The sequence below is a fragment of the Hypomesus transpacificus genome, chromosome 11 (assembly GCF_021917145.1).
Source record: "Hypomesus transpacificus isolate Combined female chromosome 11, fHypTra1, whole genome shotgun sequence".
Classification (NCBI taxonomy): Eukaryota; Metazoa; Chordata; class Actinopteri; order Osmeriformes; family Osmeridae; genus Hypomesus; species Hypomesus transpacificus.
In genome coordinates, this window is record NC_061070.1 from 12,612,072 (window position 1) to 12,635,750 (window position 23,679).

Here is a 23,679-nt window from a genome sequence, read left to right on the forward strand (position 1 = left end):
GAATGGGTTGGCAGCCATGACAGTGCTGCAGCGACTGGATAGATTACAGCTGAGAGCACTTAGGTCGTGTGGTGGGCCACAGCCTGATGCAAGGGAGATGCCTCTGGACCAAAGGGAGCAGATCTATACGTTGAGTTGATGGCTGTGTTGATAGCTTTGGAGAGGGTGGGTGCAGTATAGGGGGTAAAAGTTAGGACAATTCCAAGGCCCCCTGACTGACAGAGGCCCCCCAAAAGTGAAAAACAAATAGAAATTCTAAAAGTTTTATATTCTCTATGGGGCCCAAAATTCCTGGCGACGCCCCTGGGTAGGTGTGCATATTGGGTGCCAGCTCACACAGGCGTGTTGGGAATGGGTGGGACTAGGTGTGGAGGTCGTTGCTTGGTTGATCAAAAACACTGGATTATGGAGAGGAAATAGGTAGGCCTGACTAGTCTTATACTCTAGCCCAGTAGGTGGCGGTGTAAGCACCTTTCAGTTAAATGCGATCCGCAAACCAGAATCGACAGAAGAAGAAGAAAAGAATCAAATTCAAAGAAAGTCACAAAGCTAGGTTAGCACTAAACAAAACAAGTCGGTCGGGATACATGTTACATTTAGAGAGTCGACAGTGAATGAACTGACAAATGTTTTGCAAAGTACATTTACGTAAATGGTAAGATACAGTAGACTGCTGTTCTCACGAAACTGTGAACACAGTGTTCGAGCCAGCTATTTGACTTTTCTCTTTTTCTTGAGTCTCCCGAGACCGTCAGGGAGCTAGTTGGCACGAATAATAGTGTGCCATAGCTAATAGTCAAACGTTTAATTCATAATGGAGACAACACCCAAGACAGCCAAATGGAAGTCCGTCTATGGTACGCCTTGCTATGAAGAAGAGTCAAGTCCATGTGAGGTCAGCATGGGAAAGGTAAATAATCAATTAGTCTAAAGGTATTATAGTATTTCAAGACGACAACAAGAGTTAATCTGTAGTTGACCCTAACCTGATTTTACACTCACTGTATGATTTGTCATTTGAAAACGAATGAGCATCGCTAAACTACCTAATTTGAATAATTGATCTAAAAATTTGATACCCTGTTGGGTTAGCCCGGTCAGATGTTTTGTAATTTTTGCGATTTCCTTCCTCCACGCTTAGCCCAAGCAGCAGCTGAGTGCTTCACTAAAGGCAAGATTGAAAAGATCCAGGCGCTCTTTCACCTCGCCCATGTCTGTGGCCAAACGCCTTCACATCGAGGATGACGACCAAAATTATGTTGGACAAGACAAGCACGTACATGGTGGCATAGAAGAGTCACAAGATGTTCACATAGGGGCAAACATAAGTATTCTTGGAGAAAACGAAATTACCAGTAGTATGCCTGAGTCACAGCACCCCACGCCTGGAGACCCACTCAAATTAATCCACCAACTGAAAACAGAAGTGAAGGAAAGGGCAGAGACTCTCCGGAGACTCAAGATGGTGAAGATGTATAGAAGCAAGGTAGCTGCAACTTCTACACAGTTGTTGTCAATATGTTTTAAAATCGCAGGGTTTGGTATGAGTGCAAAGGCTAAGTTTCCTCTTTATTCTCTTTTCCAGAATGACTTGACCCAACTGTCACGGCTGATCGGCAAATGGCGAAGCTGTTGTCAGTCTGCAATGTATGAGCTCCAGACGGATCTACCAGTTGATGGGAAGAAAGCGAGTCTAGCTCAGCTCATAGACCTTTTTGGATTGGAGGATAGCATACTGCAGTTTGACCGGACAGAGGACGATTTCAGGGATGCATGAGTACATTGGCTTTGTTCATTTGACTATTAGGTTATCTGTTCGTTCCTCCTTTTGGATGATAACACTATATTCACACTGTCATGAGATTTCTTTTCTTCTAATTTTTACTCACTCCAAAATATTTATGAAAGTAAACACATTGATTAATGTTTTATTTCATGCTGCTACATAACGGAAAGTTAGTTCTGTAAACTCTTAAATCTGTTCTATGTTGTAAAGGTTTGTTTTATAAAGAATATGATATAAGGATCTTTTGGTTATTCATGTTTGAGGTTAGCAAGTGCTGGGAAGGTTTTCCTTCTCATGCGCTCCACCTCGGCCCTAAGGATGGCTAGCTCCTCGGCCTGCTGCCTGGCCAGGTCCATCAGCTTCTTCCTCTGGATGATGTCCTGATAGCGCTCCTCAGCATCGCTGGCCTTGTTCTCCTCCATGGCTGGAAAAAAACATGTACAAGAATTGCTCATCGGATTCGGCAACCGTTAATGGGATTAAACGCATTGGATGTGGGTTGGTTGCATTGGGAAACACGGTTGTACCTGTAGCCTCATAAAGGTGCATTCTTTCAGCCACATTCACTTGCATGACAGCCAGCTGCGGGTTCAAAATTGAATTCTTCTCTGTCTTCTGTGCCACTTGTCTCTTCAGCTGCTTGATTATTTTCTTACAGTTTTCTACATTCTTTGTGTGGGTCTATAACATAAGAATGTCACAATGGCTGTTCATAATAGCTGTTTTGCAGAGCACTATGGAAATCAGACACCCAACATACAGTATATATATATATATATATAATAAATAATGTAATATTTAAATGTTTGAAATGACCTTTTCCTGTAAAGTTATTGTTTTCTCCAAAGTGGAAACCTTTTTTGACATTCGATTGTCATGGTCTGTCTCACTGAGATACTGAAGAAAATGAAAGGGCAAACATTCATATTAATACAGGTTGTGTACAATACTGTATATTCCAGTCAAGACCAAGTCCTGAAGGTCAATGTGCTGTTTAATATCAACATTGTTGATAAGACATTGTGTTTTAAGTTGCGTTCTAAAAGGGAAATTAAGTATATAGGCTACTGTACACCATACCAAAAAAAGAAACATAACAGGACCTTCTAGAACTGCTGCAATGAGCCTTTTAATTAGAGATAAGTCTTTCATTGCCACAAGCTACTAGTGTGACATTTCAGACCCTTTACTCTCATTTTTCAGTTTAGTTATCTGTAAAATGATGGCTCCTGTTCCTATCAGCACCAGTCCTCACCTCCTGTAGCTCCTGTGAGACGCGCAGCATCTGGATGTCCCTGGCCTTGGTGTTCAGGTCCTCCATCTGCATCCGCATCCTCTTGTGTTCCCACTCTTGCTGAATGATGCCCTTACGGAAGTCCTTACACTCCACCATCTTGGCTATCTTTTGCTCTCCCAAAGCCTGCCAGTGGTAAACATTTCACAAAAGTCAAACCAAGTAATATTGTGAATGATAAAAGAAAGAAAAACCTGTTGAATTGCTGGTTAAACCCTAATACTTGATGCAATGTGAAATGATCAAGTTTCAGACAGATACTAACAATCAAGGTGTACAGTACATGAGGCTGGTGTGAAGTGCCTTACCCTGATGGTGCCATTGAGGTCCTCCACCACATTCCTGGGAAGAAGCAGGGAATCGGAGTAGTCAGCGATGAAGTCTCCTGGCTCCACCTCCACCTGGCCCTGCTTGATCAGGATCTGGACCATGATGTCCAGACGGAAACGCATTTTCTCCTCACGCAGGCTGAGGAAACATTAGCCCAGGGAGTTGAGCTCAGTATTATACTCTCAGCATAACTGATACATCTGTCATGAGTACCAATAGTAAATGATGATTTAATAAATGTTATTTATGACTGCGCTTACATGAAGCAAAAAAAAGGTGTGTGTAAATTGTATAAGCAACAGCATTCTCACCCATTGACATCGTCGATAAGGTTTTTTATCTCCATCTTTGCACCTTCGTCCTCGTCAATCCTCTTCTGCAGGAAAGCTTGCATTTCAGCTAGAGTCAAAGCCTTCATTTTCACCTGTGGAAGACGGGTGCGGTGAAATACGTTTGGATGGAAATGAAGAACTGTTACAGTGTTAATATGAGCAACTTCCCTTGTTCATGCCACATTCAGAGGTTTGCATGCTGCACACATTTCCACTCATCTTAAAAAACATTTAACCAGGAAGGAATACATACACATTGTAGTTAATTCATGTATTAATCTAATTACCTGCTGTTCACTCTCCACCTTGGCTCTGCGGGTTAGGCAGAACCTCTCCCACACAGATGGGTCCAGGCCATCCGGCATGTTCTCTGGAGTGTCCAGTTCTTCCATGGCCTTCATCATCTGGCAGAGCCCCTCGGCCACAGCACGGCCTGACTCAGGGCCAGAGTGTTCTTTGAAAGGGCTGGTGCTGTTCTCTGCCTGGGTCCTTATCCTCTGGACCCTGGAGCCACAAGCCTTACAGTTAGTTACACACTGGCTGCACACAGCCAGCTCACAGGGTTTACCTCACAAAGACCATCCCCGTTTCAATTAAAAGTAGGGTAAATGTTTTTTTTTCTTTATTATGTCACACTGACAATGAATATATCACTCTTTGATTCCATATAACTGCTATACCTGGGTCTGCGCTTGTAAAGCTTGTACAAGTGATCAACAACATGGCCTGGCACATCCATGAACTCCTTCCTGAATCCTCTATCCAGAAGCTTGGGAGACATATGGAATGTGATTATTAGATATCATTGAGAGGTAATATTAGGATAATCGTATCTGGAGTGCTGGCTACATATATCTTACTTTATCTTCGGCTACAACATTGTCATAGGAGTCATGGAAGAGCTCCACATCCTCTTTGTGTCTGTTCAGCTCTTCTCCAATATCATTCTGTCAAAGGAATGCAAGGCTGTTAAGTGATGGAAATGCCAAGTACTGGGAATGGAGAAAAACACTCTCACACGACAGATTCAAATACCCTGCAGGTCACTTCTTGAAAAACATGTCAATCAAAAGACTAAGGGTTACACCCCAGCATCTTATTTGAATTAGTAATGTTACGACTGCCAACAGAGCAACATGAAATACGAGCGAGATAAAGCAATGGTAAAACCTTCATTCTGTGCAAGACCTTTTTTACCTTATAAATTCGAGCCTTTTCTAGTTTCACGTTGAGCTCTCTCTCACGATTGAGCATCTCCTCCTCAATGAGAAGGGAGTGAACGAGGTTGGCAATTTTCAGCTCCTCCTAGAAAAGATGTTTTCAATAAAGATGATACTGAAAAAGTGGGTGGGTGGGTGTGAGTGGGTGTGCGTCTCACCTGGTAAATAACCATCTCAGATTTAACCTTCCTCTCAAACAGCTTAGTCAAGGTATCATCAAAGCCCTGGGTGGCTTCTTTGATGGATGTCTGTAGTTTCTTCATTTCAGTCTCCAAGGTCTGGAATGAAAAAATGCCCTCCCTTTCAAATATTTATATTGACGATGACCAATGAATAACATCCTGCATTTGTAATAGAAGACTGACGAGCAAGGCTCATTTTTCCCAACCTTTCTGTATTTCTCCTTTTCCTCGCTCAGCTCCTTTGCTTTTTTCTCATAGTCTTTGTGGATCTTTTTTTCCTCCTCAGTCCACTGGATGTCTGACTTGGACAATAGGAACTCTGGCGGCGGGACCTCCTGTGTGTTAAGAAGCATGTGGTCAGCACAACAGTGCACCTTCTCATGACCATCTCATTATTTTGCCTGCCGTAATACTGGGAACAATTTCCTGTTGACAGCACCATTTTCAGTATGTCCTCTTTCTTCAGCTCAAGCACTCCACCCATCATGTCATCCAGAGCTCTGTCTCTGATGTTGTCGACCTGGAATCCAAACAACAAAAAGACCCAACAACAGCTATTACCCGAGGCCCAAACACCCTGGGTTGGAAAGGTAGAATGGGTGAGGGTGAGTTGAAAGAGAAAGGTGTGACTCGGTACCTTAGCAGCCAGGCGTCTTTGTTCCTCTGCCTTTTTCTTATCCTCATTCATCGCCCTCTGCTCCGGGGAGAGGTACTTCTCTACTTGAATCTACAATGCATAAGAATGTGTTACTCGTAAATCATCACCTGACACGCAGAAATGCAATTGTTTGATGGAAATACAAACTGTCACGGTAAATACAGTGTAAATTATCAATATTTTCTTCCAAATTCACAGTCTCTGAAATTTTACAGTTAATTTCACCACAATTAAGGACATATTTAAAATTACATATTTGCCAAATTGTGAGGTTGTGCAGCTACGTTACCTCAGAGTCCTGTACAGTGAGCGCCCTCTCAGGACGTTCGTTGTCTGACAGGCTCGGCTCCCATAGCTTCTCTTTCAGATCCAGCTCAGCCATGATCTCCACGATACGTCTGTTCTTATCCTTCACACGGTTAATCTCCTGCTCCTTTTGCTTGTACACCGCCAGAAACTCGGCATTGAAGGCCGTCTTTACTTTGTAGATCACATCCTAGACAGAAAGACAAGGCAGGTGGAGAACATGAAGGTGTGGCACTGCTGCAACTCGCTTGTTAGATTCAGAAATTTAATCTTTTGGTCGGACATGGATACACACATTTGGTGGCAGAACTCGCCAAAAATCGTGGCGTCGCCTCATACCTGGAGCAGGGTTAGCTGGTTGATCTTCTGCTCTCTGATGTGCAAGCTGAACTGGTTGTAGAGGAAGGGGTTCGAACCTCCAAACTGAGCGCTCAGACTTCCTGTGTGAGCGGCGCTCTCAGTCTCGTGCCCTTCCTCCTCCTCCTCTTCCTCTTTTTCCACAGGGTTCCTGCTTTTCGTCTCCAGAATCTCCTGTTGGAGCTGGGTCGTAGACAGAGAGGAACGCCTTGAATGAACAAAGTATCTTAGTAGCTAAGAAGCACAGTCTGTTGCTGGAACGCGATACTGTGGATGCGCAACTCACATTGCAGTCGGTGTTTTCGATCTTCCTAATACACTGCACCCTTTCAAGTTCCTCAAGCTCCTTTTGTGTGCGCTCCTTCATGGGGTAGTTCTTCACCTCGTGGTCAGAGTGGAAGGCCTGAGATACAGTACACAGACAACAATAAGCAACTTGTCTCAACCTTCTTGACAAACATTCCAAAAGTCTCTTATTTGTGTACTTCAGAAAACTCTGTTGTAGTTTCGGCCTAGTTGTAGTTTCGGTCCTTATTACCTTGATAGCTTGCCCTTTGACCTTCATGGAATCCCAACACTCTCTCTTGAGGACATCACGCAAGTAGCATTTGGAAAGGTTCTCCAGCTCGATCTCATTTCGAACCTGAAATGTTCAATCAAAACCCAAATGGCTTGACCGTCTGAAGCAGCTGACGGTGGGTGAATGTGTGAGTGTGTCTTACTCTGGTGACTTCCTGCTCCCCCTCAGCCTGTAGCCTCTTCTGCTCCTCCACATCCAGGTTGAATTCCTGCGGTTCCAGGCGCTCCATGTCAGGAAGGCTCTCGTTCTCACGCATCATCCCCTGGATCTGGACTCACGCATAACATCAAGAAGTTAGTAGCAAGAATCATAAGGTCAGGGAGGAATTGTGGTAGTTAAGTAGTTAAGCCTCACTTACGGTGTCTCGCAACTGTTTGACTCTTTTCCTCAGGTTCTTCTTCGTATCAGAAAACTGCTGACTCTCTTCCTTGATGACCTGTGGAGACAAGCAAAGTGGGGCTTGTTTTGCTTCAATTTGTGTGTTTTTGTGTTGTGATTTTTAGAACATGCAGTTTTTGAACAGCTTCATACAGTACTCCTGCTGACGAACTGACATGGAGATGAACCGTGTTATCAATGTTGGTTTCACAATATCAAAACCACTTGCCGCTTACCTCACAAGTCGCTTACCTTACTAAATCAAAACATGAAATGCACAGAAAGGGTTTACTATAGCACGTACCTACTTGTCTTTTACTCTATTACATATCAGACTAATTGTAAACAAGAAAACCAAAACACCACATAGCACCTGTCATATCAGTTGGCTCTTATCTACAGTCCTGTTGGGGCAACACTTTCTTTCGAAATGCTTATCTGTCATACTACTGTATCATTTGGTGCCTGATCCTTTCACACATAATAAATAAGGCCAATGTGTTGCTTTCATAAAGCAGGAATTTGCCAAGAGCAACACAGCTGCTTGAGGTATTGAAAAGGCATCTTATCTGTTTTCAATATAAAAGTCCTACATCAGTTCCCATAAAAATTTTGCAACATTTTGTTTGCGTTTTACAAATTGTGAGCTGTGCTTCTATTCCATACTGCTACCAGATGTGGAAAGGCATCTCAGTAGGTCTGAGTGTCACTGACCGCTTCCAGTTTGTTGTCCAACCAGGTGGAGTCTGTGGCCAAGGGCAGGTTGGTGTAACTCTCATCCTGCTCAGTTACATCCACCGGCTGTCTCTTGTTACTGGCCTACAGAGAGGATGGCACTGTCACATTTGATACAACTTTGTCACATCTGATCTTGTAATGGTTCGAAGAGAGACACTAGGGTTAAAGTAACATCATTGAATCAACTGGGAGTACCTCAACTTCAAGTAGGTCAACTGAGCCAGTGGGAGACAATACACCTGAGCTCCAGTCAGACATCTGATTGAGGACAGGGTTCTCTAATGTCACAACACTCTCCAGAGACTTAGCCATGGACTGGCTGTATTGGGTAGCTGCATTGCCCTTGCTAGCTCCGGTGGTTTTGAACCTGCGTACAAATAGAAATGTAGACTATAAGTAACATTAAGAGTAGTGTAAACCCTCTAAACATCATAACAATGTAAAACTTATGGAACTATTCACAAATAGGCTTTTTTTTTCTTTCAAATTTGAACATTTTGCCCCCTGGTGTCAGGTTTTAGATAACACAATTGCCCCCTGGTGTCCAGGTTGATATAACACAGTGAAAATATCTTACTTGAGCCTGGTACAGACCAGAGATCCGTCTCTGAGACCTGCAGTGATCAGAGTCTGACTGTCAGAGGTGAAGGCCACTGCTCTGATACCGTCCAGCCAACAAGAATGACACTGCATCTGAACATACCGCTCCTGCGCATGACATCACAAAAGAATCATCATCATCAAATATAAAGGCAATATCTATAATATATAAGAATAGCTTCTACTGTGTGTGCACGGTAGGAGAGGCTATACCAGGCTTGAGATATCCCTAATGCGCAGCAGGCCATCCTTGCCTACAGACGCTAGCCAGTTCTGGTGGGGTGACAGCAGAACAGACGCAGGACCTAGAGGATGACCTTCCACCTCCTTATCAGGATTTATCTGGTCCAGTTCCTGGTCAGGTGACCTCTCAGTGCTCTGGGAGAATATGGTGGCCATTTTTAAATTCCATGAACAAACACAATGCTACCTCAGTCAGCTGAGAACTGCCATAGATCTTTACCTCAGGAATTGGAAATCTCTGCAGAGTTTTTTTCTTGTGGCAGTAAGCAAAGATCTTATTGGTCCCCAGGACTGATGAGCTGAGTGAGTGAGGGACCTTGTAGGTGCAGCTCTTTACGACGTCATCAGACAGGGAACCCCGTAGGTCTGCACACTTTGCTCCCTCTGCCAACCATCAAAGCACGTAAGAACTACTACACATTCATACATCGGTACCACTGAGTTCATATTAATAACTTCTTTTTTTATCTAGCTGAATGGCAACAGAAACTGACTATAACGACTGAACTGACATACAAGATGATGAAATTCAACATATCCCAAACTCGGGCCCCAGGGTAGAAGGAGTGACTGTGCAGCTCTCTCTGTACCTGTGAGCTTCTGTACAGGAAGTGTGAGCAGAGTAAGCAGGCTGCCCTCCCCACAGCTTTGACTGGTGTCCTTCTCTCCAGCACACAGGACCAGTAGCCTCACCTGCTTGCTGTCCCGGCTGTACTGGGTAGACATGGAGACCACCGCCCCTGGGACACCTGGACAAACACATTCAGCAATGACGCCTGTCAGGGAGCTGTCTTGCATACATCTGTCTGCAATGCTTGGAGAAACCTGCATGAAGTCGTGCGCAAGTATACCTTTGTAGCCGATGATTTCAAACTTCTTGGATGGCTTTGAGTCCAGTACATAGATTAGTGAGTCAGAGGCACCAGTGAAGAGGAAATGTCCTCCCTGGTCAAAGCTTTACAAAGAAAATACATCTCAGTGAGATCCTGAGGGCCTGATGACCCTGATTCATTATATAAATATAAACCCAGATCTTAATCTTCTCAGTTCCTGTTAGTGATTGGGGGGCTTACACTAGGTGGTCTATTGGAGCGTTGTAGAGGTGGACCCTGTGGACCAAGCGAGGCTGCTGCTCCCTGGTAAGCTCGATGAACAGGATGTGACCCAAAAATGTTCCCACGGCAACGTATTGTGCTGTGGGGCAACAGGCCAAGCTGCTCACCTGTACAAAAACAAACAAATATTAAACACATTCAACACATTCTACAATGCTCACACAATAGTTTGCTTTTTGGCACATTATTCTAACCTTCACTTGAAGAGATAAGGTTCCGATGCAAATGCCATCATCTAGAGACCACACTTGCATCTCTCCTGAGTCCCTCACCGACTGCACCCAGGAAACAAACACAACAGCATCACTATCTGGACCAAAAAAGTAGTATAGAGGTTAGTATAAAGATAGTATAAATATATTGCATTATTATTGTACTAACCACACAGACGTTTCTCTCTGTATACAGCGAAGTTGCCGCCACAAAGTTGCCACTGAGCACATCCAGAACATTAACCACCTTCTCTGACTGTGTGGGTTCGTACTTGTAGATGCGCCCCTAAAAAAGAGCAAAGCGGTTTAATAACTGCAGCCTGGAAATGAGAGAAATGTATGGACACTTTCATTTCAAATGTACTGAATTGCTCACAGTATGAGATGTTAACATCAGTGTGTCATAGTCAGGGGAGAATGTGATGCATGAGGCTGGTTCATCTAAATTCCAATGTTGTGTGACCTCAACGTGGTCACCTTTGATTTTCAAGCAGCGTAACAGACTCTCCTGTAAAACAGCAAGAGTACAGTTACAGTAGCGCGACTATATATCAATATATCAGTCAAAGTGCTGTAATCACACATTACAGAGAATAAGTAGGCAGAATTGTTTACCTTTCCTGAAACAAAGAGTCCATGTTTATGTAGAGCAAAGCTTTCAAAGCTTCCCTCTTTTAGATCGGTTACATCTCCAGGAGCTAAAATAGGGAAAACAGTCTTACATAGTTGTCTGAAAATGGCTATTCATAACTGTACTGTATAGCCATTTTCTTTTTTTTTTACATTGTTTCCCTTTGTTTTGCTTGTACCTGTGGGGCTGAACAGGACAGTGATGGAGAGAGACTCTGGGTCAACCTGCAACAGAAAACCTTCCTTACATCCCACATAAAGTTCTGAAGACGCTGTCCAGCAGACAGCACTAGGGCTTAGTCTGCTCCTGATCCACTTCATAGGCTGTGGAAACATAGAGGCACCACAGGGAAAGGGAATTTCAATGAACCATTGCTCATTTGTATGATAAGCTATATATGATAGAATCCTTTTTCGTATTGTGGAGGTGTGCAGCATCCTACCACAAAACATGCTGCCTTGTCTCCTGTCAGCCCTGCGATTGCAGATTTAGGCATCAGAGGGCCCAAATAGGTGAGTTTGCCGTTGGGAACATGAGAGGGATTCAACTCCCTCTCCACAAAGGAGCCATCAGTAGCAGGGAGATCTATCACACTTCGATGTGACAGAGAAAGGGTCCAATTTAATACATCAGATTTAGACAGATGTCTAGTACACGATGTACTAAATAGGCTACACAGAAACTTCCCACACTTCCTCACCCTGGTTTCATGATATGAAAGTTGTCACTCTTCTCAATGTTCCAAACAGTTAGGGATGCAGCCCCCACAGCACAAATCTGAAGCCAGTTCAGAGGGTTGAATATCAAAGATGTTATACCCATTGCAGCCTGTGGCTGCTTACAAATTTGAGATCCAGTCTCCCAATTCCTAGAATAGAGCATACAGAAGTGAGAGAGCAGGTTGAGTGAATACACACAGACGGTTAACAGAATGTTTGGAAGGAATACAAACCCAATAGCTATAGGGAATTGTAATTTCTCGAGTTGTAATTTGCTCACCATACTGTTATGGTGTGGTCTGGAAGTGATGAGCAGCAGGCCAAATATGGACCAGCATCACTTAAGGCTATAGAAGTGTAGGATAGTTGGGCTGTTCCTGAAGAAAATGTAACCACATTCGTTTAGCTCTGCAGACTAGGTCCTTAACCTAGTATATTAACCACTGGTATCTACAAACCTGAGCACAAAGACAAGTTCTTACCCTTTAATTCGTTTTTCAACCCAAGTCCTGGGTAGTTGTACACAAATATGGAGGGATTCAGCCTTTGCTCAGAGAACGCTAGAGTTCTACAATTGCTATTTGCGGTGACGGTACCTATCCCTCTTCCAGGACTTTGCAGCACATTTCGATTTTTGGTCTTCACGTCCAGGAAAACGATGTAATTCCCACAGATGTAACACACTGTTTTCTTGTCAACAAATTCAACATTTTGATTTGTCAATCCCTGAGCCCACCTAGAAAAAATACTTAAATTAAATTGCAAACCTTGATAACCATGATAACCACGGCTATTGTACTATCTGGCTGTCGAATGTAGAGCTACAGTACAGGCTACTGTACAGTGCAGTAACACTGTGTAACATTGGTACTACAGTAACTGTGTTTGTCGTTGCTACTGTACTGGTACTGTACTGTACTGTAGTATACAGTATTAGCTTCATGAATAACAAATACACATTATGCTAAGTTCTAGTTCCATAGGCTTAGTTGGCCAGGAAAGTGTTTCTTACCTGACCTCTAAATTTCCCAGTACATCCATATCAAATAAACCAGGTTGCTAACTATATTTAGCTAGACTGAAAGAAAGGCTACCATATAGCATACACAAGCGAAAAATGTTGGGTTGTGTATCCTTGACAACCACAACTTGCTTGATTGTCTTTGCATACGGTTCAATGATTGGCTGTTGAATCATTCGTAAAAACGCCCCCTTCGCTCCTGAACACGCCCAGGGAAGTTGTGTCGATCCTGTGATCAGTCACAGCCATAGGTCACAGCTTGATCATTCCTTGAGAAAGAAGCTCTACTTACAGAAGCATGGCATCTGAAAAGTGTTTCGCCAAGGGTAAGAGCTAACATTGTTGTGGATGCTCGCTAGCATGCACGAATATTAGATTGCTTGAAAGGCTATGTAGTAATCGCTGGTTAATATAGAATATATTTTTATAACAGATTGATAGTTAAGGCAGATCTAGCATCATCAGTGTGAAATCTGATGCCAAATATGTGTCAAGTATGGTTGCATCATGACTACCATCTCAATTTATTTGGTTTTGCTCCCAGTCGTATGTTGTTTTCCTTTATGCTACATCATAAACCAAGCTACACTGAAAACGAAACTAGTGCACTGAAAGTGCCATGAATTCAGCACGTTTCCTTAAAACGTTCTTACTTGTCTGGTTACAACAATATGAGGTTACAACATATGATCGTGTGCATGTATCGTGCCTCCAAACTCCAGTTTGCAGATTGGACTGTGAGGAGTTGGGGAATCTTGAAGAGACAAAATGCAGCTTGCATGATAAAGCGAAATGGACTGGGTTTGATTTTTGCTGAGTCATTGAAAAAAGAAAGAATGAAAGAAAGAAAGCGAAATGTAGCCTACACCCTAACCTTTATTCACTCTAACCTTTTTCAGACTGGATTTCAGTGGGTGACTGCATGATTAAGCATAATTTGTCACATACAGTATCGGATTAAACCAAGGGTCAATGAGCCTGTCAAAAGAGAATGCACAGAAGACAGAAGGTTTTTAGTAGATTGGTACCAAAGGATTTAGTGATTAAATCAAAGTAACATAAATTATATAACCTTTGCACTTGTTCTCTCCAGGTTCCTCAGCCCCTGGTCCAGTGCCCAAGGGACACATCAGGCTGTACAGTATGAGATTCTGTCCATTTGCTCAGAGGACTAGACTAGTGCTTCAGGCCAAGGGAATCAAGTATGGCAACTATAGATTAATACTTTCACTGTAATATTTTTATATAAAAGTTGTACTTTACTTTGTGTATTGTTTTCTACTTTTGTTTCGTTTACTTAGACATGAAACCATCAACATTAACTTAAAAGACAAACCTGATTGGTACTTTGAGAAGAACCCTCTCGGTCTTGTTCCAACTTTGGAGACTGCGAGTGGACAAGTGATCTACGAGTCACCAATCACCTGTGACTACCTGGATGAAGTTTATGCAGAGAAAAAGCTGCTGCCAGCAGATCCATTTGAGAAGGCCCAGCAGAAGATGATGCTGGAGAACTTCTCCAAGGTCTGTTCGTTTTGTTGTATGCCCAAGCACATTTACTTAAATATCAACTATATTCAAATACAAAAAGGTGTAGCCAAGTGCATACTTTTGATTAGAAATGTACATTAACTATGAATTATTATTATTTTCCAGATCACACCATACTTCTACAAGATACCAATGGGCAGAACAAAAGGAGAGGATGTATCAACATTGGTAAAGGAGCTGAAGGAGAAATTTAACCAGCTGAATTATGTAAGTGATCTCTACTAAGGTTGTAAGTCATGAAAATACTTGTTTTCAGTGTTTAATACATGAATCTCAGTCAGTTGCCTTGTCCTTGGTTTCCGAGCCATGTGTATAGCGACTCAGTATGTCTACACGTCTGATCATTCACTTTTAGACCCTTGGCAAGAAGAAGTTCTACGGTGGTAACTCCATCACCATGATTGATTACATGATGTGGCCATGGTTTGAGAGGCTGGAGATGTTCGAGTTAAACCAGTATGTACTTCCCTATTTTCAAATTCAAGACATGGATGTGGCCTCTATTCCTTTTGGTCAGTGTAATTCTCCATACTGCATCTCTGTCCCCAGATGTTTGGATGAAACTCCAGAGCTGAAGAAGTGGACCGAGTGCATGATGGAGGATCCTACAGTCAAGGCCGTATCGTACAGCCCTGATACCTACAAGGCTTTCTACAAGACTTACATTGAAGGGCAACCAAATTACGACTATGGTTTGTAGACACCAGTTAATCAAGACTTCTGTACACCTCCAGTTCTTCTATGTTCCCATCATCATTGTTATTTGGCCAACTAGATGCAATCTGCAGTGGTCTTTCTGATGTGATGTTTCAGAAACATTCTTATCTTGGTTCCATCTACCTTTTAATTACACGTAATACATTATATAATAGTCTTAGGTAATTGAACAATCTGAGCATTGTACTAATTATGTGGTCTTTCATTGGTGTTAGAGAATAACACTAGAAATGTTTGGATCATGTGTGATAAGGCTAATCTATATCCTTCTTTGTTAATTGAACAATAAACAGTTTCAAACATTTTTACATTCCTGATCATCTGTGGTGCAGTTATTTTGCATGTCAAATGTTGTTTGAGTATGTACAGTATGTTTTATTATGGGAAGATGACCTGCCCTACTGTGATTCCCCCACTGGGTGTCCTGTCAAACTTGTACAAAGCGTGTGCTCAAAGCATGGTGTAATTCCCAAAGGGTGGCGTTGCTTAAGATGGGGGAAGTGAAGTGAGAAGTGTCTAATATGTCTCACTGTGAAACACTGTTTTAATGTACCAATGTTAATTGCTAACTCTAAATCATAAGAAATTAACAATATGTGGCAAAAAATCTTTTAATAGCTGCCATCCGTGTTATTGAAAACTTAAGTGTTCACCATTTATGTAACTGTTTGCAATACAATACATATTTATAATACAGCAAGTGTAAGAGGTAGGCCTACTTTAGCAAGCGATATGAAACAGACCAAGAAGAATTTGCTAAGAATACACTATCATGTTTCTCAAGTACCTATAGGAAGGAATGTCTACTGAATGCCTTTTGCTGGGATTCTTATAACCTGATGTCAGAACAACAGGGTTTGAGTCAAGGAATCTGATAATATTGCACCATGAACACACAATTATCCTTTTTATGATGTGGAAGACATCATGTGATGCTAGTATATAGAAAATATTCTTCATTTATAAATATGTTTACAGTAAAAAGCAAACAAGTGTACACAACAAAGTAAATAAAAATATTGTAAAAGTCAAGTAGCAATACTGAAAGGTAAGTATGATGCAAATAACGCTGTTTCCTTCTTTCTGCAAAACCATTGTAACAAACATCTAAAAAGGACATTGCCTCCTTTTGTTTCAGTGCGGGTGTACATTTCTCTATATCAGTAACATATAATGTCATACTGACAGTATGCCCATCTCCTAATAAATCAATATATAAAAGTATGAACTATAAACTTGAGTCTAGTCCATGGTGGACATCTCCATTTGGTATGACAGGAGTGTATTCCTGTATCAGGACAGGAGCGTTCCTGAGCATCTCCTGGAAGTGCCGAAGCGTGTGTGCGTAAAGCTCCTTCTGTAAAACCAGTGACCTAAACAGGTTGATGGGTTCAGATCTACTAAAGATCTCTGGAACCTGGATCACTGTGGGTACCAGGCTGTTTCCAACCAGCACATGATGGAGTCTCTTTTGCTGGAGACTCCTCTGCAGGAAGCCAAGCACATCCCTGAGCCTGAGCTCCAGACAACCTGGGCCCCAACAGGATGAGGCTCTACACAGCAACAGGTGGATCACCGCTGTCTTCAGGTGGTAGTTAGTTAGAAAACTCCTACCTGTCAAGCCTGTCTGCTTCTTGAGAAGGAAAGTGAGGACCTGAAGGCAGTGCAGGTGGCAAGCGTTTTCCGGAAGGCCTTTAGCCACATGTTTGAATAAGTTCCTTTCATAGACAGCGAAGGATAGGGGCCAGTATGTGTCAGAGAAGCTGGTGCCAACTGAGGGGAAGTGTGGGACAAAATAGGCGCTTGTGTCCTCCAGCTGGACGACAGGTATAATGTTCATCACCACAACCTTCCCTGAGCGGAACCTGATCTTAAGGGCCCCAGCAGTGTCCAGGTTGCGAAAAGTGAGCTGAAACTCGTACTTGTGAGATATGCGCCCCCAGGCTTTGGTTACAGAGATCTGGAACCACTTCATAACCTGGTCCTTGGCCAGGTAGACAGTGTTCTTGGAGCACAGCAGGTCTTCTGAGGTTTGGTCTGCTTTCGGCCTTTCAGTATTTCTGTGCAGTAGACAAAGCATGTCTTCTCCGAAATTGGCGGAGCCACAGAGACAGTCCTCTTTATTCTCCCCAGCTCTGCTCACCCTGATTCTGCCACAGCCCTGCATGTCTGGGGGGACATCACTGGAAGGGCTGCACCACAGCTTAAACTGGAAGGAGTTTGGCTCGGGAAGGGTAAAAGGAACGATGAGGTCACACATCAGCGGTTTGCTCGCCCTCCAGGACTCAAACATGCTTCCAACTCCCACAAAGTCCCCTACCTCCATGTCAGCCTCCCTTCCACACACACTCCTCAGAGCCTCCAGCAGGTCATCAGCAAAACCCTCCACAAACTCCTTCACCCTCCAGTTCTCATGGGCCATGGTGTGCATACACCGGTCACAGAAGCTCCTCAGGATGCCCTTGTCCAGCAGCAGAGTCTTGGAGCTGATGAAGCCAGTCTCAGCATCCATATCCTCGTCCTCCAGGTACTGGGCCTCCATGTCAGCCAAGTCCTGTCTACACACCTCAATGGTGAAAAAGATGACTAGGGAGAGGGTGCTCCAGAAGTACCAGCTGTAGCTCTCCCCTGAGTCCAGGTTTTGCTCCTCGACATCAGGATGAGAGAGCTCCTTCTCCAGCCGCATCTGTTCCAACTCCAGCCTCTCCTCATGCTCTTTCATGCGGAGCAGCAGCTCCTCGTCTTGCTCCAGGAGAGTGGTATTCTCCTGGGGGAAGAGCAAGGGGTGTTTAAGATGGCCGCTGCCACCACCATACACACCCGAGCAATGGCCCCCTGCATCCTCGCTAAGGTTTCAAACGACACAAAGCCATCCTCTGTTGTGGCTTTGAACTCCTGAAATATAAACAGAAAATATGTCAAATTCACATGTAGTCCTACACTGATTTTGGAAGTTGTTACAAAACTGAATTCTGAAAGATGTCAATCATGGTATGAATTCACATTCACATGTCATTTCCATGTAGAGCCCCACCCCTTCTGAGGAAGCAAAAAGCCTCCTATACTAAATATAGAGTTGGTACAGGGTGGAGTGACGCACTGTTGTCCAGTATTAAACTGCACCCTCTGAAAGGAAGGAAGATAATATTTTGAAACAGTAGGCCTACTTTAGAGGAACTTACATGACTTTTTCTGTGCAATTTAGCCGATTTACATTCTGCCAAAAAGTAATATCTACATTCTGTAAAAACCTTTAGAAAAGGCTGACGCAAATACTATGCTATTAATTTATCTTTTATGCATCTTCTTCTTACAATTTGTAAATAACCAATTTTGGGCTATAGTTTACAAACTAACCACAGATACGTGCAACCAATGACAACTGTTTCCCATCTGACTTCAAATATTACCTAATGCAGGCTCTGATATTACCTGGAATGAAAGCCATGTTAAAACCCCAAAAGAGTCAAGAAACCCTTATTCAAGACTTGACCATCGGTCCATCGTGCTAACATTATGCTTGAACTGTTCGTTTTCCAGTGTTCACACTGGGTAACACACACTTTCTACTATGAAAAGACATCCAGTCCTCAAAAAATGCCAATTGTGTTTTCTGTAGCCTACTCAGACTGTATTCAAATGCACAAAATGCTTGCCGCAATTGGCCTATTTTATTTCCAACAACATGGAGTTCGAATGACTCAACATCACGTTGTTCAAGTTTTCCTAGAATCTAAAAAGTGTGCTCCAATGGATGGAAACTGCATGATGGTCACTTCAATGCCAAGCTTGGGCAGTTCTGTATTTCCCATCTTGCATAATTTTTTTTAGTTAATATTTTGGGAAATGGTATTGTCCCGTAAATACGTTGTTGTAAATGACGTTAGTTAATTACTTGATTATAAAGAAATTAAGCTTGTCAATCGACTGATGTAGCCTATAACACTCAGTATCCTCAACGAAAAGAGTAGGCCTGATAAGTATATAAAAGTAGTCACTTTGAAAATGGTTTACTTACCTTCGGCGTGTTTTAAAGGGATGTAAAGATCATTATTGATTTGTAAGATATTTCAGATTGTTTATCTCCCCCAAAAACTAACATTCTCACAACGTCGAGCTTCAATATGTAATGAGGAAGCATTGGTTGGTCTACCACGCATTTCCGGACCGTGAGCGCTCCGCCCTAGCCTGGCTGCCAGCCCAACTTCTCCCCGCCCAAAAGAAATTTGTTCGGGAAATTGTCATATTCTGACTAGAATTATGAGTATGACAATGTCAGGCTAGCTCCGCCCAGTCGTGGTGCGAAATTACTTGTAACTTCTGAAAAAGGCTACAATAAAATTGAATAGAACATAATCGAATAGGATGCGTGCATCTCAAATGATGTGGAATAACCTACAAAGCCTAATCTCCCAGAGAACAAGGTCCTCTAATACGAGACAGGATAATACGCCTACAAACAAAAATGTCATTATTTATTAAGATTACATATTTATAAATAGTTAAAGAATGTCTTTAAGAATGTTTGAAATATATACCCTCAAGGTGGCGCTTTAGACATATTTGTCTGCCGTTAATTTAAACAAGAACATTTACTAAACTAAATGTACTGAAGTTGAGGTATGCTGGATGTAATGATCTAATTAAAAGTAGAGATCATGTTTTCATGTTGCTCTCGACCAGCGGACTGGCCATCGGGAGCACCGGGAGAATTCCCTGTGGGCCGAAACACTTCTGGGCTGGAGGGCCGCTTGCCTTATAATTATTTGAATTACTAATAAAATGTCGGCAGAAGATTGAGCGACACGGTTGGCAAGTCCCCCTTTTCCCAAGGCCGGTTGGCCAATTCCAAATGAACGTCTGTGCAGCCCTTACCCCGCCCCCTCTGCATTGCTTACACACGACAGTGACACTGAGATCGAAAGATATCTAGTAGAGAGGGGGTCGGTTCTGGTGGGCCAGTCCGTATAAAAGTCCAGTTCCTATTTTCACTCCCAGTCAGTCCCTGCTCTCGACTGTTTCCATTATGTCATCTCCGATGGGATTTCCCCATATCAGCAGTGTGGACTTCCTAAACGTCACTTTCTTTTCTCCACCCTCTCTTTAAGAGCCTGCACATGGGGATTTATTTCATTGACAGAATCAGAATGGAGCCAGCACCTCACCTTCTGCTGCAGAGCCTTTGGGACAGGATAAGAGAACAGGACAACCTTCTCCGATCTCCTTTATTCCCTGTCCTGTTCTCCTTCACACTCTACATTTTCTGCTGCCTGCCTTACCTCTGTCTAGATTTACTGTCCACCAGGGTGGCTCTAGTGCGCTGCTACAAGATTCAGCCCCACATCACAGTGACCTGGGCCATGGCTTGGAACTGTCTGGCCAAGTCCCTTTACACTCATGCTGTGTTCATCTTCCCTCTGGGTGTCCTTCACTGGTACTGGAGGCCCGTGGTCCTCCCTGCCCAAGCACCTGGAGCTTGGGCAGCTGCCTGGGACGTGCTGGCCTGCCTCCTGCTTTTCGACCTGCAGTACTTTGTGTGGCATATGCTACATCACAAGGTGCCCTGGCTCTACCAGACCTTCCACAAGGAACACCATCGCTACACGGCAACCTTCGCCCTCACCACCGAGCACTCGGGCGTCTGGGAGACCCTGAGTCTGGGCTTCTTCGCGGCTGTCACACCTGTCCTGTTGGACTGCCACCCGCTCACCAAGATGCTTTTCTTCTCCCTCAACATCTGGATGTCCGTTGAGGACCACTCTGGCTATGACCTGCCCTGGTCCCCACACAGATTGGTGCCTTTTGGTCTTTACGGCGGAGCTCCTCACCATGACCTGCACCACTTAAAGTTCAATGTGAACTATGCACCGTATTTCACTCATTGGGACAGGCTCTTAGGCATGCTGTACACCGAGACAGCTGATGCATCCGATGTGCTGCTAAAGAGAACAATATGAAGTACAATATGAAGACTGCAGATTCAGTTCAGAGGAAAGTAAGAAAAAGACTCAAATCTGAAGATTCACAGTTTTGAAAAAATGGAGGATTGTGGTGCATTGTGGTATTATGTTGTGAATTTTGTTACCAGTTCAGTGTTTCATGAATGTTTCAATATTGCCCTATTTTCTTTGGAAACGTTTTGTTGGTTTTATTGTTGTATAAAGCTTTTGTGTATTCTACTATGTTATGTGACTCCGGATAAATAAATGTGCAATATTTTATATGATATAATATTTAAAGTTTTACTGTTATTATTATTCATAAAATGAAAAACATTATGTGATCATACATTTTGTATGCATAACCTTGTTTTATATGAATATATATGTTTTTTTTTACATTGATGTCTGAATGATATTCTTATACATTACACCTTGTGAATCAGGTATAACAGGTCTGTGGTTTTGTGGATCAAAACGCACCCACAATAAAACAGACAGACAAGTCAAGTAGGATGCTCATTCATCCGAAATAAACTTTTTTCACATGTGATTATGTTCATGAATGAGTCATATTAATGAATAGCAGGGATGGGAAGGTACTTTCTTGCATGGACATGTATCGCAAGGCTTTAGTATGGTCAGGTCTGCTGAGTTCATCATTGGCAGGAAGCTCCTTATTAGGTTAGTATATGTTAATATGTGTATTAGAGGTAAAGTGTAGTGTATTGTATATCATTTTGTAAATTAGGAGGTTTATTATATTACATTTTAGTTTATCATAGGTGTAATCTATGTTCTGAGTACTCATATGTCATGTTATGCCAGGTTTTCTTTGTCAAAAGAATTTCAGTGCCCAGTCTGACCTTGTGTTGTTTGTTGCATCTGACAATAAAAGACTCCAACATTGATGGTATGTGAGTATTGCAGACAAATCAGTGAGGGATGTTTAATCCACATTACTTCCTATAATTGTTTGGTTTTGTGTATATGGTATTAGTGTCATGCTCATTGTAGTAGATAAATAGAGAGTAAAACAACTAAATATGAGGTTAAAGTTCTGCTAAAAACTAAACTTTTTGAAAGCCTTTTATTAGAAGCATCTGTTACCGTCTTCAATGTGATTGGATTGGCCAATGCATTGCAGTCCATTGCATCATACTGTGCAATAGGCGAAATCCCCAGAATCCCCCCCATCACAGTACGTAAAACCACATGTTTGGTAGATGTATTGCAAACGATGCTTAGATTAGACAACAAAGGTTCCAGAATACATTTATTTAATCTGTACTTTATTGAAAAAGAAATGTGCTTCTCAACAATATAGGGTGCATGGACTGGGGGTCCTGCCTGTGAGTAAAATAAGATTTAAAATCACCCACTGAAGCCACTGGAAAATTGATGTTGACAGTTGAGAACATTGTTTGCTTTGTGAGATTTTCCATGCTGTGCAATACCAAACATCTGAGTCATTCAAAGTAATTCAAAGAGTTTGCCTACTCTGCAACATCTTTAAGGTGGGTGTTTGAAATTGTCTTGTGTCTACAGATAACTGAACTGATTACAGGTTTACATTACTCACAGGTTGTCCTCATAACATTCTTAAACATTCCATATTACTGCGCATCGAATATTTCAAATAGAAAAAGACGGCAAAGATGTCCACCTGGCTGTTGCGTGGCAACGATTTAAGTAGGAACTATACTTTGTAGTTGCGGAAGAAGGACGGTTTATTATTAAACTATTTTGTTTCTAATTGTTTTTATTGATGAAACCATATCAAATATTTGTAGTAACAGTTTTAGAAAAGCAATAAGCCCTGCGAGTCCTAACAACTCCCCTTACCTGTTCTAAAATCAGCGTAAACCACGGCCTCTAATTGCTTAAGTGACGCACGTCATATGGTATTCCCCAGGTGAATAAAGGTTCAGTAAAGCTCATGAGAGAATGGTTGGCGTGAGCAAGTCCTACAGGAGTAATTAAGATTAAAAGATATTAAATTAAAGCCTATTTCGTTTCATAGAAAGCCCACGTCAGAGTTTCATGTCATTAACTGTTTAGCGCTCAAGGTTACAGGTAACGAACTTGCCACTTGTGCACATTTCTAAATTGGAGTCAGATATTAACGATTCAATTATCTACCTGAACATCGAACCGAATTGTTTCCCAAGCCGGGGACAAACACAAAGCGTCTCCGGCCTTACAATTCCCACTACAAACCTATCCCCAGTGTGCATTCATTTCATACATTTGATGTAAAAAATCAAACTCACTCTAACTGTTAATATACATGACACATTCATCTCATATGGGGACTTAGTTTCTGAGTGACACATGACACCCAAAAGCACTAAGTCAGCACATTCTCCATATGTGGAACATTAAATATTCACACTGGTGATGTCATATAACACCCGTGTATGGATTTATAACTGTACCCTGTTGGATTGTGAACAGAATCCTCTCAGGACAACAGGATAAGAGGACACATATCCAGATGTGGTGTATAATTAATATACGTTAAAGTTCTATTTGTTGTAAAAGTTTCAAATATCAAGATAATCTTGAGATCTTAATTGCCTCAACATTTAACACATTTAACTCCGTATTTCAAAGTTCAGTTCAGCCATGAGTCATGCTTTTGTCATTTGCTGTGTTTGTGTGTGCACTACTGTATGTTGAGTTGGGAGTGTCTGGGGAGAAGAGTAATGGAAAGTTTGAAAGACTTGTTTTGCACAAAGCCGCCGCGTCTTCCTTAGATGCACAATGA

The 23,679-nt window shown here is 42.4% G+C and overlaps 5 protein-coding genes across 5 annotated transcripts; 3 read left to right on the top strand and 2 right to left on the bottom strand.

The window, feature by feature from the left end:
* Positions 1 to 407: 407 nt before the first annotated feature.
* On the top strand, positions 408 to 2,161 carry sfr1 (SWI5-dependent homologous recombination repair protein 1). The gene is made up of 3 exons (XM_047029799.1): positions 408 to 910; positions 1,142 to 1,486; positions 1,586 to 2,161. Exons 1-3 carry the CDS (start codon positions 815 to 817, stop codon positions 1,775 to 1,777), a joined length of 633 nt encoding a protein of 210 aa, XP_046885755.1. The 5' UTR covers positions 408 to 814; the 3' UTR covers positions 1,778 to 2,161.
* Positions 1,914 to 12,783, bottom strand: cfap43 (cilia and flagella associated protein 43). Its single transcript, XM_047029742.1, has 38 exons — positions 12,694 to 12,783; positions 12,164 to 12,417; positions 11,962 to 12,058; positions 11,663 to 11,830; positions 11,405 to 11,555; positions 11,141 to 11,285; positions 10,947 to 11,029; positions 10,708 to 10,839; positions 10,501 to 10,617; positions 10,314 to 10,394; positions 10,078 to 10,226; positions 9,856 to 9,959; positions 9,595 to 9,753; positions 9,225 to 9,388; positions 8,975 to 9,139; positions 8,739 to 8,869; positions 8,357 to 8,528; positions 8,138 to 8,242; positions 7,404 to 7,481; positions 7,188 to 7,313; positions 7,004 to 7,108; positions 6,752 to 6,868; positions 6,448 to 6,648; positions 6,092 to 6,298; positions 5,782 to 5,871; positions 5,584 to 5,664; positions 5,351 to 5,479; positions 5,121 to 5,240; positions 4,940 to 5,047; positions 4,603 to 4,689; positions 4,423 to 4,511; positions 4,030 to 4,246; positions 3,722 to 3,834; positions 3,389 to 3,548; positions 3,042 to 3,206; positions 2,603 to 2,683; positions 2,314 to 2,467; positions 1,914 to 2,210 (listed from the first exon to the last, which is right to left on the bottom strand). The coding sequence occupies exons 1-38, from the start codon at positions 12,720 to 12,722 to the stop codon at positions 2,035 to 2,037; spliced, it is 5,010 nt and encodes a 1,669-aa protein (XP_046885698.1). The 5' UTR covers positions 12,723 to 12,783; the 3' UTR covers positions 1,914 to 2,034.
* A 121-nt stretch (positions 12,784 to 12,904) lies between these two features.
* On the top strand, positions 12,905 to 15,274 carry LOC124473984 (glutathione S-transferase omega-1-like). Its single transcript, XM_047029797.1, has 6 exons — positions 12,905 to 13,028; positions 13,796 to 13,904; positions 14,004 to 14,226; positions 14,359 to 14,460; positions 14,609 to 14,709; positions 14,803 to 15,274. The coding sequence occupies exons 1-6, from the start codon at positions 13,001 to 13,003 to the stop codon at positions 14,951 to 14,953; spliced, it is 714 nt and encodes a 237-aa protein (XP_046885753.1). The 5' UTR covers positions 12,905 to 13,000; the 3' UTR covers positions 14,954 to 15,274.
* A 66-nt stretch (positions 15,275 to 15,340) lies between these two features.
* On the bottom strand, positions 15,341 to 17,864 carry LOC124473968 (inositol 1,4,5-trisphosphate receptor-interacting protein-like). The gene is given in 2 exon segments (XM_047029758.1): positions 15,341 to 17,760; positions 17,763 to 17,864. Coding segments are annotated over 2 exon segments (1,611 nt in total). The 5' UTR covers positions 17,812 to 17,864; the 3' UTR covers positions 15,341 to 16,198.
* A 2,096-nt stretch (positions 17,865 to 19,960) lies between these two features.
* On the top strand, positions 19,961 to 21,707 carry LOC124473982 (cholesterol 25-hydroxylase-like protein). Its single transcript, XM_047029795.1, has one exon. The coding sequence runs from the start codon at positions 20,088 to 20,090 to the stop codon at positions 20,925 to 20,927; it is 840 nt and encodes a 279-aa protein (XP_046885751.1). The 5' UTR covers positions 19,961 to 20,087; the 3' UTR covers positions 20,928 to 21,707.
* The last annotated feature ends 1,972 nt before the right edge of the window (positions 21,708 to 23,679 follow it).

Coding starts and splice junctions, on each gene's coding strand:
- sfr1 (XM_047029799.1), top strand. CDS start 815: ATGGAGACAACACCCAAGACAGCCAAATGGAAGTCCGTCTATGGTACG. Junction 911..1,141: donor GTGAGGTCAGCATGGGAAAG/GTAAATAATCAA, acceptor CTCCACGCTTAG/CCCAAGCAGCAGCTGAGTGC. Junction 1,487..1,585: donor TGAAGATGTATAGAAGCAAG/GTAGCTGCAACT, acceptor TCTCTTTTCCAG/AATGACTTGACCCAACTGTC.
- LOC124473984 (XM_047029797.1), top strand. CDS start 13,001: ATGGCATCTGAAAAGTGTTTCGCCAAGG. Junction 13,905..14,003: donor CTTCAGGCCAAGGGAATCAA/GTATGGCAACTA, acceptor TCGTTTACTTAG/ACATGAAACCATCAACATTA. Junction 14,227..14,358: donor TGCTGGAGAACTTCTCCAAG/GTCTGTTCGTTT, acceptor ATTATTTTCCAG/ATCACACCATACTTCTACAA.
- LOC124473982 (XM_047029795.1), top strand. CDS start 20,088: ATGGGGATTTATTTCATTGACAGAATCAGAATGGAGCCAGCACCTCAC.
- cfap43 (XM_047029742.1), bottom strand. CDS start 12,722: ATGGATGTACTGGGAAATTTAGAGGTCAG. Junction 11,286..11,404: donor ACAAGGCAGCATGTTTTGTG/GTAGGATGCTGC, acceptor ATGTTTCCACAG/CCTATGAAGTGGATCAGGAG. Junction 4,247..4,422: donor CTTTACAAGCGCAGACCCAG/GTATAGCAGTTA, acceptor TTGTGGCTCCAG/GGTCCAGAGGATAAGGACCC.